The 15,068-nt window shown below is 40.8% G+C and overlaps 1 protein-coding gene across 9 annotated transcripts in view; it reads right to left on the bottom strand.

The window, feature by feature from the left end:
* MCTP1 (multiple C2 and transmembrane domain containing 1) overlaps positions 1–15,068 on the bottom strand; it is a 275,473-nt gene that overhangs the window by 44,191 nt on the left and 216,214 nt on the right. For all 9 annotated transcript variants that reach the window (XM_055699706.1, XM_055699707.1, XM_055699709.1 and 6 more), the window contains one exon: positions 9,875–9,994. In XM_055699706.1, the coding sequence (XP_055555681.1) occupies positions 9,875–9,994 (120 nt within the window). The remainder of the gene's footprint in view (positions 1–9,874; positions 9,995–15,068) is intronic.

Genomic DNA, 15,068 nt, shown 5'->3' with positions numbered 1-15,068 from the left:
TAAACGTAATATAAAATTGTGCGATGTGCACAGATTCAGAAGGATGCGTAAAACACTTGGCCTCTCTCAGGGCATTTCCAAGTACTTTCAGTTCAAGTGAAGATGCCCATTGCCAGTAAGCCGGCTTCAGCAGCAGTTTTCTGCTCATGTTCACAACATGACATCTGCTTCTTTCACGGAATTGCTGAGGAGAAACTTTACAGGAGATACAGCTTAATTAAAATGTCCACCTTTTATATACCACAGTTATAAGGAAAATAAAAATCAAATTAACAGATTCTGATTTAAGAGTGTAGTATATATGGAATACAAGCGATCCTGATTAATACCACTAATGTTTTGACCTTGGGGTATTTCATCTGCAGCAATCATCAAGGTAACCGAACCACTAGATGTAATAATAATTACTGTGATAAGCTTGCCAGTAAGGTTGAATATACTGCAGTACAGAAGACAGCAGGCTAAACCAAAAAGCATTAGTACTTTACTGCTAAAATACTTCCTGATTTTTACAGAGACACTCAAATACAATTATTTCTTCTTACAGAATGCATTTGGTTAGCTTATTCTGGGAAGTGCTCATATTGTAATTTAGTCTGATCCTTAATAGGAAATGAGACTTTAATATGGCTATCAGATGCCTTTTGATGCATGCTAGTGATTATGTGTAGTTCTGTAATGTCAACAACAGAATTTTTATTTACAGTATAATAAATTGCTTGGCAACAGGCATAGGCTGTAAATACAGTTTATTACAGAGGAGCACGTTACCTTTTTCCTGTTGTCAGGTTTATATGCCCTCAATATTCAGTTGCCAATGAATATAGGTAATGTAGGTAAGACTAAGTCATTTCTAACATAAAAATGGCACACGTAGTAGGCCTTTTTCTCTGTATTTCTTTCAATATTTGGTTCTCATTTATCTTAGCTCTTTCTTGTATTTACACAATGCACTATGAACTGAATATTAGGTGTTTATTTGAAGTATGTCTCCATCTAAAGGCTTCAACATGTACTGTGCACTTGAAATGTCAGATCTCGCTCAGAATGCCTCATTTTTAGTTCAGCAGAACGAAAAAACCCACTGTTCTTTGGCTGGCTAAATATCAATGGCAAGTTCGCTGTGCAGGACTATCAAAAATAACACCTTCACACAATGTTGTGAGCTAGAAATCTTGGGCAAAACCTCATGATAAACTCTCTTATTAATGACACAATGGCTTGATATAGGTTTTCACCATTATTATTACTTCTCTTCAAACAGTTTTCAGATTCTAGCAGGACCAGACACGCTTCTCTTTTAAAACAGCATTTATCCAAATAATTTTAAGCTCATGGGTGTGACACAGTCTATCACTATTATCATTAAAATTTGGAGCTGACAAGCTTTCCAGTAGAAAAAAGCTGTGTTATATATTTTAGGTGACAATGTATCTAATACACATATTATTGTGATTTCCGTTAATTTTTTCTCCCCCCCACCCCCTACCCCCCCCACCTCAGGTGATACATTTGGCTAAATACATTAAAACTGCAGCACAATCCCCAAGTTCTTAAACTCTAGGCTAAACTAAAATGTGTTGAAGTAAAAGAAAACCAGACCAAAGATGAATAAAAAACTAACAATACTTGGGAATTTTTATTAGAAACTAAACTGATGTTAGCTTATATAATATTGATTATTTATAATGGCCACTACAGCCTGTCAAGTGAATCTTGTTGCAATGTAAATCTTGATGCAAATGCAAAAAAATTTACAAAAATCATTAAAACAGTCTCATAGAAAAAAATGCCTCTATGTGCAGTAAACTTCAATTTTAGGTGCCCACTATATTGGAAGTCTATATTTGAAAAAAAGGCAAAATCCAATTAAAAAATCAATTGGTTTATGACAGAAAAAAAGCCTTTTCTTTTTTTAAATGCTGGAGATACCTAGGGTGGGGGTTTAGTTTTTTTCTTCAGGTGACCAAAACCAGCTAAAATATTTTAGTTCTGCACTGCCTTTGTCTTCTGTAACTCCTACTAGGATAAGAAGAGCCATGTAAAGTTTTAGCAAGGGGTTACTACATACTCTGATTTGTACGTAAACCTCTGATGCAGGGTTTATAATTGCAGCACGGAGCACGGATAGTCTTTTAACTGCAGCCCAGATAGCCACTTGCAGTATTACATTCTATTATGGTTTCTGCCCAACTTATATCTTTATATAGTGTACTGTGTGACTGTTAAATTAGTGCATAATGCATTTAAAATATTTATAGTACCAACATTTAGTTAAATAACCTTTATGTAAGATTTATGTTGATTTGTTCATTTCTCATTTAATGGCAAATTATGAAGAGCATGTTTCATAAAGATAATTCTCCATTTAAATTCAGCAGGCCATTAAATATTAAAATTATGTTTCTGATGCAATCTAGAGCAAATTTGTCCAGCTTCAGCGATTATTTGCACTCATAAAAATTAGACTTGATTAATAAAATTTAAACGCTTGATTAAGCTGACATTTTCATGTTTCTTTTCTGATTTATTAAAAAAAAAAATCCCTGTCCCATACTGGGGCACTATGGTGTATTTTTCCTTCCTGACTATATGGGTCAGATAGCAAGAACAAACAGCTGCACGAAGGCAGCAACGGTTCTCAGCAGGCTACTTAACATTCAGGCACATGTTGCCGGTGGTCTCCGTGCTCGGGGAGCACCCACACCAAATGCACAGGCAGGGGATGACCGGTCTGCACAAGCCTTGCTAACTCACCTCACTGGCGGTAACAAACGGAGAGCAAGTTTGCGATTCTGAATAATTTGGCACAAGTAAGGTGGGCTACGCGTCTTTAAGAAAAGATCGTGGACTTTGCTGCAACATTCAGAGGGATGTGCTGCGATTGCCACTGCGCTGAAGCAGAAACAGCGAGAGACACTTTCTATTCTGAGGTGCCGAGCACAACGTAAGTTGACTTTAGTGGTTAGCAAATACAAGGTAAAATCCTTTCCGCCTAACGTCGAAAATCATGCTATAGAAACAACTGTATCTTCCTTACTTTTAGAGGCCTCATAAATCAGACTAGTTTTACACATGTAATACTGTTCTGTGCCTAGCTGTGTATTCTCCCACCACCTTTGATTTTGTGGCTGCTGCTGTGGCTATCATACCGGAGGCAAAACCAGAGAGAAGTACAGTCAAAACGAAGTCAAGATGCAATTGCCAACCTGACAACACCCTTTTGTATCATCTTGTGCAAATGACACATTCCCGACACTGTCTAGCTACAATACAGACAAGGATACCTATTTTCACCATAAATCCAGAGCAAGAATGTAGTCCTCAGCTAGAAATCACTGCTGACTCCCTGGCAGAAGAGGATTTCTGGGCTTCCAGCACAACCCCCCTCAGTACTGCACAGGCAACAGATCTGAAGCACTTGGTGCCTGCCCTTGTATCCATCTGCAGATGACACCCTTTGAAACTAAGAGCTTTTTAAGTACTCATGTTTCCACACTTTAAGACCATAACGTGAAGAAACACAGAAAACCCAAGTTACTACCTTGGTTTTTCGCTTGATAACTCAGTTTTCAGTTTGCAGGAGAACAGGTGGTTCATCAGGCACTTTCCTGGTGGGGTTGCTTTCTCTAGGGAATGTACAGCAAAGCGGTGCTCTGCCCCAAGCAGGAGCAGCAACACATTCACCAAAAGCTCTGATGGACACCGTTTCCTTGCTCCCAGAAGAAAGTGGTCAGGCTCTAACCAGAAAAGTTCTTCCAGCTGCAGCTGGGCTGGGGTTGCACAACCAACTCAAGCCCATCACACTTACTGCACTTTCTTGAGGAAACGAAGAATTCAGTGCGATGGATAGATTCGTAAGGATCCTTCCTCCCATCCCCCCTTTTGTTTCTCTTCATGTGGCAGTTTCCAGAAGACACATAAAGTTAAATAAAAAAACTAAGCATACATATCATATTGGAGGACTGTATAAAAGGTGCTCACAGAAACTGGTTAAAATCTCAAAATGAAAGGTTGCCTTTAACAAAAGTTATTTTTTGTCTATCATCAAAATGTCATCCCAAATGTGTCCAACTCTAACTTTTAATAGAAACATATGCTCTAGAAACATAAGTCATGACAGCCTATTTCACAAAAAATCTTCAATGAAATTAAAAGATGCATTGTGCCATTTTATATCACTCGTACAAGACCAATAATATGTGTACATACTCTATTATACAGATTCATAAGAAATTGTGTACAGCACATTAACTCCCAGCTGCTCACCCTCATTTTCTACGCAATGACATGTGCAACTTGAAACTTCAAGAGGAAATTAGCTATTTAATATTTCCTTAAAGGCTCTAAGTATTAACTATAAATGCAAGATGTGAACTGAAGTGATTAAACCTCTTCTCCATAGGGGTATATATGGCAGAAGAACATTCATAGGTAACTCCAGGCATATGCATTGTTCTTCTATTAAATTTTAAATTGCTTGGGAAAAAAAACCCCAAGCCTAACAAATAATAGACCAAAAAGAGCAAAAGATTAGTATCTTCAGTCAGAGAATCAGAGAGTGGCAGATGTTGGCAGCATCTTCAGATCAATCCCTCTGCTCAAGCAGCTATCATCAGAGCCAATCCCCCTACGCAAGCAAGGTCACCTCTGAGCAGGTTGCCCACGGCCATGTCCAGTAAGGTCTTGAATATCTTCATGGAGGGAGACTCCACAACCTCTCTGGGGACCCTTGTCCTGAGTGTGACCACACCACAGTAAAAGTGCTTTCTTGTGTTCTTAACATCTACTAGTTCCTGTGTTGTGCACACTAATGTACAAGACACTACAGGGAGAGATCCCCTGGCATGCTGGGTTCTCAGAAGGGTGTGAGAGCCTCTTCCAGAGTGGCATCTCCTGATTTGTGTACCTACACCTGGGGTGGGCACCCTCTGTGCCCTGTTTGGTTGGTTTTGAGGTCTCTTCTCTCTACTTCACCCTGTGCCCTTTGCTTGCCAGCTCAGACCACCACTTCCTCACTTGATTGTGGGTCATCATCACCTCCCTCCCTCATCATTTCTACTTTAATGCTCCCCTCATCAGGTTGGCCAGCCTTCTGGAAAAGAAGATTTTGCCCCATTTGGTGAGGTGGATCTTGCCTTTTCCTAGCAGTCCTCAGTCCTCAAGGAGGATCCCATGGTTGTACAAACCAAGTCCCTGTTGTCAATAAAAGCTATGCAACTGGTTGTTGACCTGCCAGATCTGTCCACTCCTCTTCCAGCCTTTCCTCCTCAATGGCAGGATCAAGAAGACAACCTGGGCTCCCTGTCTGCTACCTCTTTACTCGAGGAAGAACCAGAACTTGCAGTGCCACCAGAGGAGATCCAATGTGCCTGTTACAGCAGTTGGCTCAACAGCTGGCAGAGCTAACCATGGTAGTCAGGCTCACATACACAGGGGATGAAAAAAAATATTGATAACTATGCAAACCAGGTTTCATTCTCAATATGGCACACTCCAGCCACACAATCAACTGTTTCATCTCAGGGAAGGAGACAAGAGCAGTTGGAGAGTGGGAACATTTTCAATCACTTTGAGGGACTACCTGACCCTTCCTCATTAGGCAGAGCCCACAGGCAGTCAGAAGACAGCCTGAAGTAGAAAAGCAGGGGGAATTTTATTTTTTTTTTAAACTATCATGCACTCCTAATAACTGTGACTTTTGCTTAGAGACAGAAGGGACAAAAAAGACACCAGACAGCAGTGTTGCTGTTTTCTCCAGTCTATAAAGGTGAGGAGTTTTTGTACAACACATCTGAAACTATGGAAATATTAAGTAGTTTCTTAAAAAGACTGGAAAGAAGCTTTAAACCCCAGCATACTTTGTTAGTTTGTGGTCTGCCACCATGCCATGCTCCACTACCCTGAACCCGCCCCAGGCACTGGGCTGGCACTGCACAGGGGCAGCGATTCCGTGTTGCTCCCACCGCACAGACCAAGCGCAGGTGACAAGGAGCAGCAGGGACAGAGAATCGGTAGCAGTTGATACCTCTCCCTCAAAGGATGTGAAAAAGATGCTGGAAAAAAGTCAAGAAAAAGAATAAAAGCAGTAAGATCCACTCAGTTCAAGTCTTGTGTGTTTAGGTGGTGATGGTTTAAGATGAGAAGGACAATTGTGCTAAGCAGAAATTATTTAGTGGGGTCAGATATTTAGAGGTACGATTCTAAGGAAGCACAAGGATCCTTGAAGAGAAGCAGCTAGGTAAGCTTCAGGCAAAAATGTTACTGCAAAATTCAGAGAAAGACATTAAGAATGCCATTTTAGCAATTTTCCCCCCCCGCCCCCCCCCTTGCTTAATACTTGAAGGAAATATTTATTCTGTGATTTTTTCATCCCTGCCACGTGACTCAATGGCAGACATTCATTCATTTTAGATCAGTCTGAATTCTCACAGATTCATTTAGGAAACTGTCCACTAAATCTACGTCTATCTACATCCGCTTAGACCAATATTTAATGCAAAAGTTCGGATTTCATGAAATCGTATCCTTCAGAAACACAACTCGTCTTCACCTAAATGTATAAAAGATAGGGAATCCAATGCTTCTCCTTGAAGTTTGTGCCACTGTTCGACTAAAACCACAATCTACAAAGAGAGTCCATCAGAATCCATGAAAGCGGCAATGCCTAGTACACTGCTTCACATCTCTGTCGGACTTTCCAACAGACTTATCTCCTGTTAGCAAATACACTTGGGGCTCCCCCTTGCCCCAGTCTCATTGCACTTTTCAGTCAAGAAAGGACTTCCACATACAGCTTACTACATTACTACATTACATACACATTACAAGTAAATGGCAAAATAATCATACTCTCATTCAAACGAGCAGCACAGGCTCATGTTATGATGGAGTAACCCAGATCATTTGGTAGATGAATTATTCCACAAGAAAATAAGTTCCAAACCACTTCAAAGACACTGGTGCCCGAGCAGACGTAGCAAATGATACCTTGTCTACAGAGACAGCGAAACAAGGATGAGTTAGGGCTGGCCCTTCTGCTGTATCCGGACAGAAACTCAGGGATCACTGTTCCATTGACCTGCAGAAGAGTGCAGTCCCTAATGCCTGAATTGATGAGATAATTGCTAATTGCTTTCTTGTAGGGATATTACAATGCAAACTAACTCTTCCAAGCTACTTTTGAAGGCCTCAAATTCAAGTACTTTCCATAGACGTTAAACGCATTAGAAGTGCATACAATTTTTAACTATGCTTGTCCAGTGTTTATTAAGAAAAGTTAACCAATATATATTTTTATCTTATCATTAGCTTGACAATTTCAAAATAATGTCTAAAACAGAAAATATTCCTAAGATAAGTAGTCAGTGATTTCACTGAGGCACATGAGGAATCTCTGGGGATTTGGGAACAGAAGCCAATTCATGTGAATCCTGAAGCATTCTCTAGCCACTAGGAAACACTGATTAATTAATTTAGTTAATATTTACAGTCTGAATAGGAAAACAGAAATATTTAAATGACTCCTAATCTAACGATACTGTGCTAATGACCTGAGCTAAGGACTTGTGATATTACTGAAGATATGTGAGCTAATTAGAAAGGCATCCAGTAAGTCTGCAGATAACTTCATAGAAGACAGATGCTCACCATGATGATAACAAAGCTCAAACCATAAAAATTAGGTCCCAACTTGTGATAAACCTAAACAAAAAAAGAATAACTAACAGCACTGATATCAAATATTTGCGATGAATATGACTGGTTGATAAAAAACTGTATAGCTTGGTCTGAAGCAATCTTAGTAAGAGGAAGAATTTCAGAGCCACATTTGGTGTCTTCAACAGAGAGCCCATCAATAGCTTCACTATTTTGTTAGAAAAGTTACATGACCCAATTAATCTTCACAGGCAGGTGGCATTTCAGAGGGAAATTAAGTGTATTGCAGCTCACAAGTGAAATCTCTCCTTTCACAAGGGATTTCACCTACTCATAAAATCTTCAGGTTGAGAAGCTTGGAGCATTTCATGCAGCAGGAGACTAAGGGCTGTGATTTAAGTAATGCGTCTTTTAAACCTTGATGATCAGGGAATACCTCTATCATCCCTTAATTTTAGATGACCCTTGGAAGCACAACAGGCTTAGTGATGTAGATGGGTGACAGATCAGGCAGAGCCAGTCATGATCTCAGATCAGGTTGCTCAGAGCTTTATCCAGCCAGGTCCTGAAAACTTTCAACAGCAACTTGACAACTTTCTTGGGCAGCATCTTCCACTACTTAATAATTCTTATGGCAGAAAAAGGGTTCTCCAGTATGAAACTTCTGTTTCAAATTACGCCTGTCATCTCTTTCAACACACATCACTGTGAAAGGTCTAGCTCCATCTTATGGATAACCTACTTACAGGCAGTGGAGGGCTGCTGTTCAAGTCACCCGAAGCCTTCTCTTCTCCAGGTTTTTTCAAGCCCAGCTCCCTCAGCCTCTCCGCATGGGGCAGGTACTCCAGCCCCTCGCCATCTCGGTAGCCCTCCACTGAACTCACTCAAGTTCATCAATGTCTTTTGTGAACTGGGGTGCCCAAAACTGGGCTCTACTCTAAATGCAGTCTAACAAGCGCTGAGCAGAGGGGAAGCATGGCTTCCCTCGGAGCTCCTGTGCATGGAGCCCAGGATGTGAGAGGCACACTGCTGCCTCATATTTACCTTGCTGTCTCTTCCAAGACACCCAGGCCCAAATTAGACAGCTGCTTCCCAGTCAATCAATTCTCAGCCTGTATCATTCCAAGGGGTTTACTGCTCCTCAAGAGCAAAACTTGACATTTTTCCTTCTTGAATTTCATGAGGTGCGTATTGGCTCCTATCTCCAGCCCAGTCAGGTCTCTGACTGGCAGATGCAGGATAACAACTGGTCCCATACACCTGGCGCCATCCAAAAAACTTGCTGGCAGCATGCTCTGTCACCTCCTACAGGTCATCGAGATGTTATACAGGACAATCCTTGTGCACCGTGGTATTCCACTTGTTACCAACCTCCATTAACCACTATCCCCTGAGACCAATTATCTAAGCAGTTTGGGTTTTCTTCCACTCATCCAGTTATCCATCCAGATCGTAATGTCCTAGACAGCACACTGCTTCTGACATATGAATACCAATACATATACCTAATTCATAAGGTTCAGCAATAAAATACATACAACATCCTTAAGCTGCCTCGATACAAGAAAATTTGCACAGCATAGAATAAACCATCAACTTTTGATATGTGCTTCTGAAAATCTGAACCATGCTTTTATTGTTAATAAATGTCAGTTATTAGTAAATGTTTGCTACTTTATATCCCAACTACATGCATTTAATTAAATGATGGTATTAGATGAGGAGAAGAAAATAAGAAAAGGCTTATATTAAGCTCAGTGAATGGTAGCATGTTAATGATAAACTGTGAAATACAATAAAATGTGATACATTCTGCAACTTAGCAAACTGGAACCATTTTAACCTTTTAACTTCAATATGTGAAATAAAAAATGCAACATAATATGTGAAATAAAAAATAAGGCCTTAGCCACACAAAACCATTTTCAAAGAACTTGCTTTCTCCTGACCAATAAGCCTTTCATCTCTGCTCCTGCACAAACCAGATTTTGAGGATAGTACATGCTTTACTGTATTTTACATGAAATTTTCAACAAAATGAGACACACTTATTGGACAGCCAGAGACAAATTAAATTGCAGGTGCGAAAATTGTCCGCGGAGCATTGTGAACCAAGACACTTTCAAAAAGGTATCATATTTAAACTCAGTTACAAAATTTTATCTAGTTAAAAAAAGAAAAGGACATGTATGCGCTTGAAGTAGAGAAGACTTACCGTATCATGTTGCCTGTTATCTTTCCCTGATACGATCAAGAAGTAGTTCCATGCCAGCAGCAACAACAAAGCCAGTGGTATCATGTAGAGCTCAAAGTTCCAGACCACAAAAAGAAAAAGCTAGACGACAGAGCAGGAAAAAAAGTGATTCAAATCAGCATTACATTAAACTCTTGTGCACAGTTAAGACCAATAAATTAAAACAATTCTGAAGAAACCCACCTCTCCTGAGGCAGGGAAGTTGTTTAACCACTTTGCTGACTAGCCACTTACCTGCATGAAACAACTGCACCACTTTCCATCGCTTCATACCTTAGTTCTTGCAAAAGGAAAATTGATATAGCGTAGTCTAAGAGGAATATTAGTCGTTCTCTTATGGACAAAATAATGCAAAACAGCATAAAAGTAAGATCCCAGTTCAAGAAAGAAAAGGTTAATTATTTCCATGGTTAAAAATTAATTTGCTGTTGAGAAGAACGAACTTGGTCATTTCATAGTAAAGTCACACAAACAAGCAGAAGTAGTAAAACAACACATCTGAAAAAAGAATTTTGCATAGAAAACTAGCAAAGAAACTACAACTATATTAATGAAAGCATAGTGAAACAGTACTGAGCATAGACATGTCAAAAATGGGATTAAAAGGAATGCTGAGAAGCCGCCTCCATCCACCCCTTCAAAACCTTTGATTTATTGATGCGTTTCCTCAAACCACCACGAGTGCTCCATGGCTGGAGGCTGGCAGAAGCATGGCCAGGTTATGTCTCCCAGAGATGCACGCCTTGATAACTGGGGCCACACAGAGATGGCACCCCAGGAGAAACCCATTGCCTTGCCGGCTCCGTCACACCACAGCTTTCTGCCACGGAGCTCTGACAAGCTTCATACACTGGACTTCAGCCTCAGCTCAGTCAGATCCAACAAGCAGTAGAGAACTGACTGTTTTGAAGCCTGGAAGCCCTAAGCATCTGTCAGAGCCTGTAGCTGTACGGCGGAGATGCACCCAGCTAGATACATTTCCCTGCTGGTGCTGGTACAAAAATATTCGTTTGCAGGAAAGAACTAGAAGTATGTGGACTTAGATGGGGTCAAACGAAAGCCATTTTTATATCCAGTTTGCCCTAAGAACAAAACCCCCTTTATTTTAGCCAGCCCTAGCCATAACTTGGGTTTGTTTTCTTCTAACATAAAAACCCCCCAAAAACATGAGAGTATTATAGCAAACCGTACTACGTACCACAGCTGCATATACACCCAGAAATCTTGCTAAGCCTCTTTCATCCAAGTACTTAAGCTTTTGAATATCTATATCTTTATTTCCTACTAAAATGAATGAAGCTGTTATGCCACAGAACTAGCAAATCTAAAGTAATACCAATACCTAAGTAATTTAAAAAGGGGCTCCTTTGCCCAAATCAGTCACCAAGATGTATACAACAGCGATTAAGAAAAAAATGGGGATTTTAACAGTCTTCTGCTAGATTTTTGTTTAGAGTTCCAACAAAATGCTCTTACCATGTACCAGCTCCCACATAAAAGAAAAAAATCTGTATGTTAAGAAATCTCCTCTCCCAAGATCAGCTAACTTACCTCAGCCCCCTATGTTCTACCCCCAAATGCTATGTACAGGTGAGTCCTCTGAGACTGCACGACAAACATGATAAATACAGAAAGATCAGAAAAAGCAGGGTGTGTCACACATAAGAGGACACTGGCACTTCTAACAACATTCCATTTGAAAGAAAACTGCCTTTTTTAGGTTGTTTAGTTTAAAAGTAAACCTGTCAGAAATGGTACTAAGATGCAAAAAACAGCTCAGGAACTTGAGACTTCTTCTATGAGCTTGCTAACTACCCTTCTGAGAGCAACATCTACTGGGATTTGATGTGGTAGATTTGATATAGCCAACTTAAAACAGAATTCGCGTTTCAAAAGAAAGCCAAAAAATCCTTGTAGCCCCTTAACCCCAGAAACACCCTGAGTCAATGGACACCGGCTGAAGGGAGCTCTGGCAGTCAGCAAACAGCATCCAAGTACCAGAAAAGTAAATACTAGAGATTATCTTTGAGAAATGGCAATGCATACAGCCTTTCTTGTGCTCCCATCTGAATTTTGGTTAGAAAGATGGAAAGAAAATCCAAGTAATATCCAGACAATCCCTGGCTCCAGAGAAAAGAAGCCAGGAGATACAGACCTGACCAGTGACTGAGGAACACAGTCATCATGTACCCTTTACTCCAAAACATCAATGAATTCTTATCCAAACGCTCCTCACTTGAAGTTTCTAAATGCCAAATGTCCTTAAGGGCATTAATTCCAGACAGTGCTGTACTCTGTAGGCCAGTAAAATATTATATTAAGCTATTACCTCTTTACAACTTGTATGGACATACCTTTCAAAAATACGGATATTATACCTGCCATCTCCTGTAGATGATTTTGCTGACCTGCCACCTTAATTTCCATCTAGTCTGGCTGAATTTTAACTAGCTCCTCCTTTCAGGCACCTGTCTCAGCCAGGCACTAGGAAAACAGGGACTCTATATTTGCAACACAAATGAGATGTGTGCTGTGTGAGACCAGCACAGTGATGGCACAGCAAGTGAAATGGCCTCACTACCTTCCCCAGAAGAGAAATGCACTCACGAAATGTACATAGGAGAGAAAAAAAAGCAGATTCCCAGTATTAGATAAAACTCTTAAGTAAACAAGAGCAAATCCAAAATCTTGTGCAGGATCTCAAGAAAATGCAAGGACTCAGTTCTGAGGAGTAAAGGGCCTGGGAGGTGGGGGGAGAAAGGAAGTGGTAGGCAGAAACCTTAACTTCACATATAAAGGGGAGGAAAACTTATGTATCCACCCATTAAACAAGTACAAGGGCAGAAAAAAAAATCCAGAAAAGCTAAGGAACAAGTATAAAAGGGCAGTTCTGGGACTTGCCCATGCCTACAACGCATCCAGCGGAACGCTGGCTGTATCTGGTATGATCTCTTCCAAGGAAATAATGGCTCTAACTGTCTAAAAAAAGGATCCTCATCACTACTGAAACAAGCCAACTATTTTAAGGGAGGAGTGGGAGTCTCAAAGGTTACAGTTTAATATAGCTGCCATTTCCTACACAGAAGAATATAAGGGAGGACTTTTTTCTTCTCCCCCATGAGAACAAGATTTTCAGTCACAGGCATGAACTGGCCATTTACAACATCACATCAGTTGATACTCTTAGTGAGAGACACATGCATTAAATGATCATTCAGGGAGACACATGACACTATCCCTGGTGTACAACACTTCAAAAAATAATTTAAGTTAGAATATTGAATATCCTATTCTTTTGCAAACTACAGTATATTTTAAAAAGAAATCTCATCCAAAATGATTAACACTTCCTACTGTTCAGAAAAAAAGCCTGCCCTTTCAGACTAGCAGCTGTGGATCATTAGCTTTCCAGTGATGAGATGTGTTTGATGAGTATTTTTCTTTCTAATTAAGAGATGAGATTCTCTATTTGACTCTCTCTTCAGACAGAAGTGAAGAGAAAGATTTCTGCCTATGTGGAAAGGCCATATTCTACAGAACAATTATTTCAGATTTCTTTTTATCTACCTCCACCCAATTTCATTTCATTTTTTAACAGAACCCTGTTTGCACCCACAGACTTCACATCATTAACCCCTGCCTTTCCCAGCTCTTCCTATTTTTCCTTTTGCTAGTGTTTTGACTGCCAGTGGAGAGCAGCAGGTTAAAAAAGGAGCCCCCCACAGAGGGGACCCTGACCCACATCCTCAGGTGCTGGAGGGAGCAGAGCCCATGAGGAGGACGGGCTGTGAGCACCGCTGTTTTGGCAACTACCTGACAAAAACTAGAAACCCCTCACGCTGCGGAAATGCCCAAGTTCAGTGACAGCCACGGGACCGAGCACAGGATGGTTCCAGCTGACACCCAGGGAGCCTTGCAGCAGCCTTGGGAGGCAGACCACCTCCCCGCAGAAACAAGGGGGCTGGACAGCACGCCAGCCTTCTGCATCAGCGGGCTTCTCCTGGTGGTGATGGGAAGGTGAGGTCTCCACGAGCAAGCCACCCAGCCGGCTGGCACAGGAGCCCTGTTGATGTGCATTGGCAATGCGCTGGGCACCCAGGGCATGCCACTTGCCTCAGCCTCCTCTTCCAGCTGTGGCTTCCCCTGATCGTTTGCAAAGAAGGTCCTTACAGCCTCATGTACTGTTTTTTATTTCATCACCTATACATACATTTACATCACCTACATCCCTGCGCTATTTGCATCGCCCAACTCCCAATCACCCTGGAAGGGCTCAAGCTGGCTGCTTGAGAGGGCCGGTGTCTGCAGCTCCCAATGCTGCTGTGCTCTGCAGTCACAAGACCATCCATTTACCCTTTAAGCTTAAAAGGACAATTGTATTTCCTGAGGCTTTGTTCCTTGGATGTATTCTCAGAAGACTAGGAAGAATGAAAGATAACCCACATATCTGCACAGTACAGGCTGTCTGCTAAGGACTGCAGTCTTTAAGGCTCCAGTCAAACCCTGCACGGTGTTTATACTGCAAAACACTTGAAAACACTGTTTGCTGTACCTCGGAGAGTCAGTAGCTTCTCCCATTACAAAAGTAGTCACTTACTCTGGCGATCACGGCTCCTCTCATCTTGTATGACACTTCCATTAAAAAAATGAAAAAGGAAGTATTTCTTTTAGCGAACATCAGATCTCAAACACACCAGCATTAATGTAAACACTTATGGGAATCTATTTCAAATGCAGTGCCCTCATTCAGGTAAGTCTGGAAGAAATGTGCCTTTTGAACATACTCTAAAGCATCCTCCAACAGCATTTTTCATCAGTCTTGCAATTTCAGTTCCAATTACCTGAGTGCCAGGAAAAGGTGCAACCTGGAAGACTTCAGTCTAAAACACACTGTCTGTTACTCTGTTTGTTTAAATAGGCAAAAGCCAACTGGAAAACAGCAAAAGCATGGAATGTGTAAAAACAAAAATACAGAAAAAAATTTAATGTCATTCCCACCTGCATTATTTTGACAGATTTTCAGTGCAACCTTGGATTAGTGTTGGTTTTCTTTCAAATGCCTGGGGTCTTGGTAATCTGAGAAATACTGAATCATAAGTATTTTTGATCCTCTAAGAACTTTTCCTTTAACTCGGAAACAAACTTACAGGATTTC

The sequence above is a fragment of the Falco cherrug genome, chromosome Z (genome assembly GCF_023634085.1).
Source record: "Falco cherrug isolate bFalChe1 chromosome Z, bFalChe1.pri, whole genome shotgun sequence".
NCBI classification, from domain to species: Eukaryota; Metazoa; Chordata; class Aves; order Falconiformes; family Falconidae; genus Falco; species Falco cherrug.
This window is presented reverse-complemented; position numbering and strand designations above follow the sequence as displayed.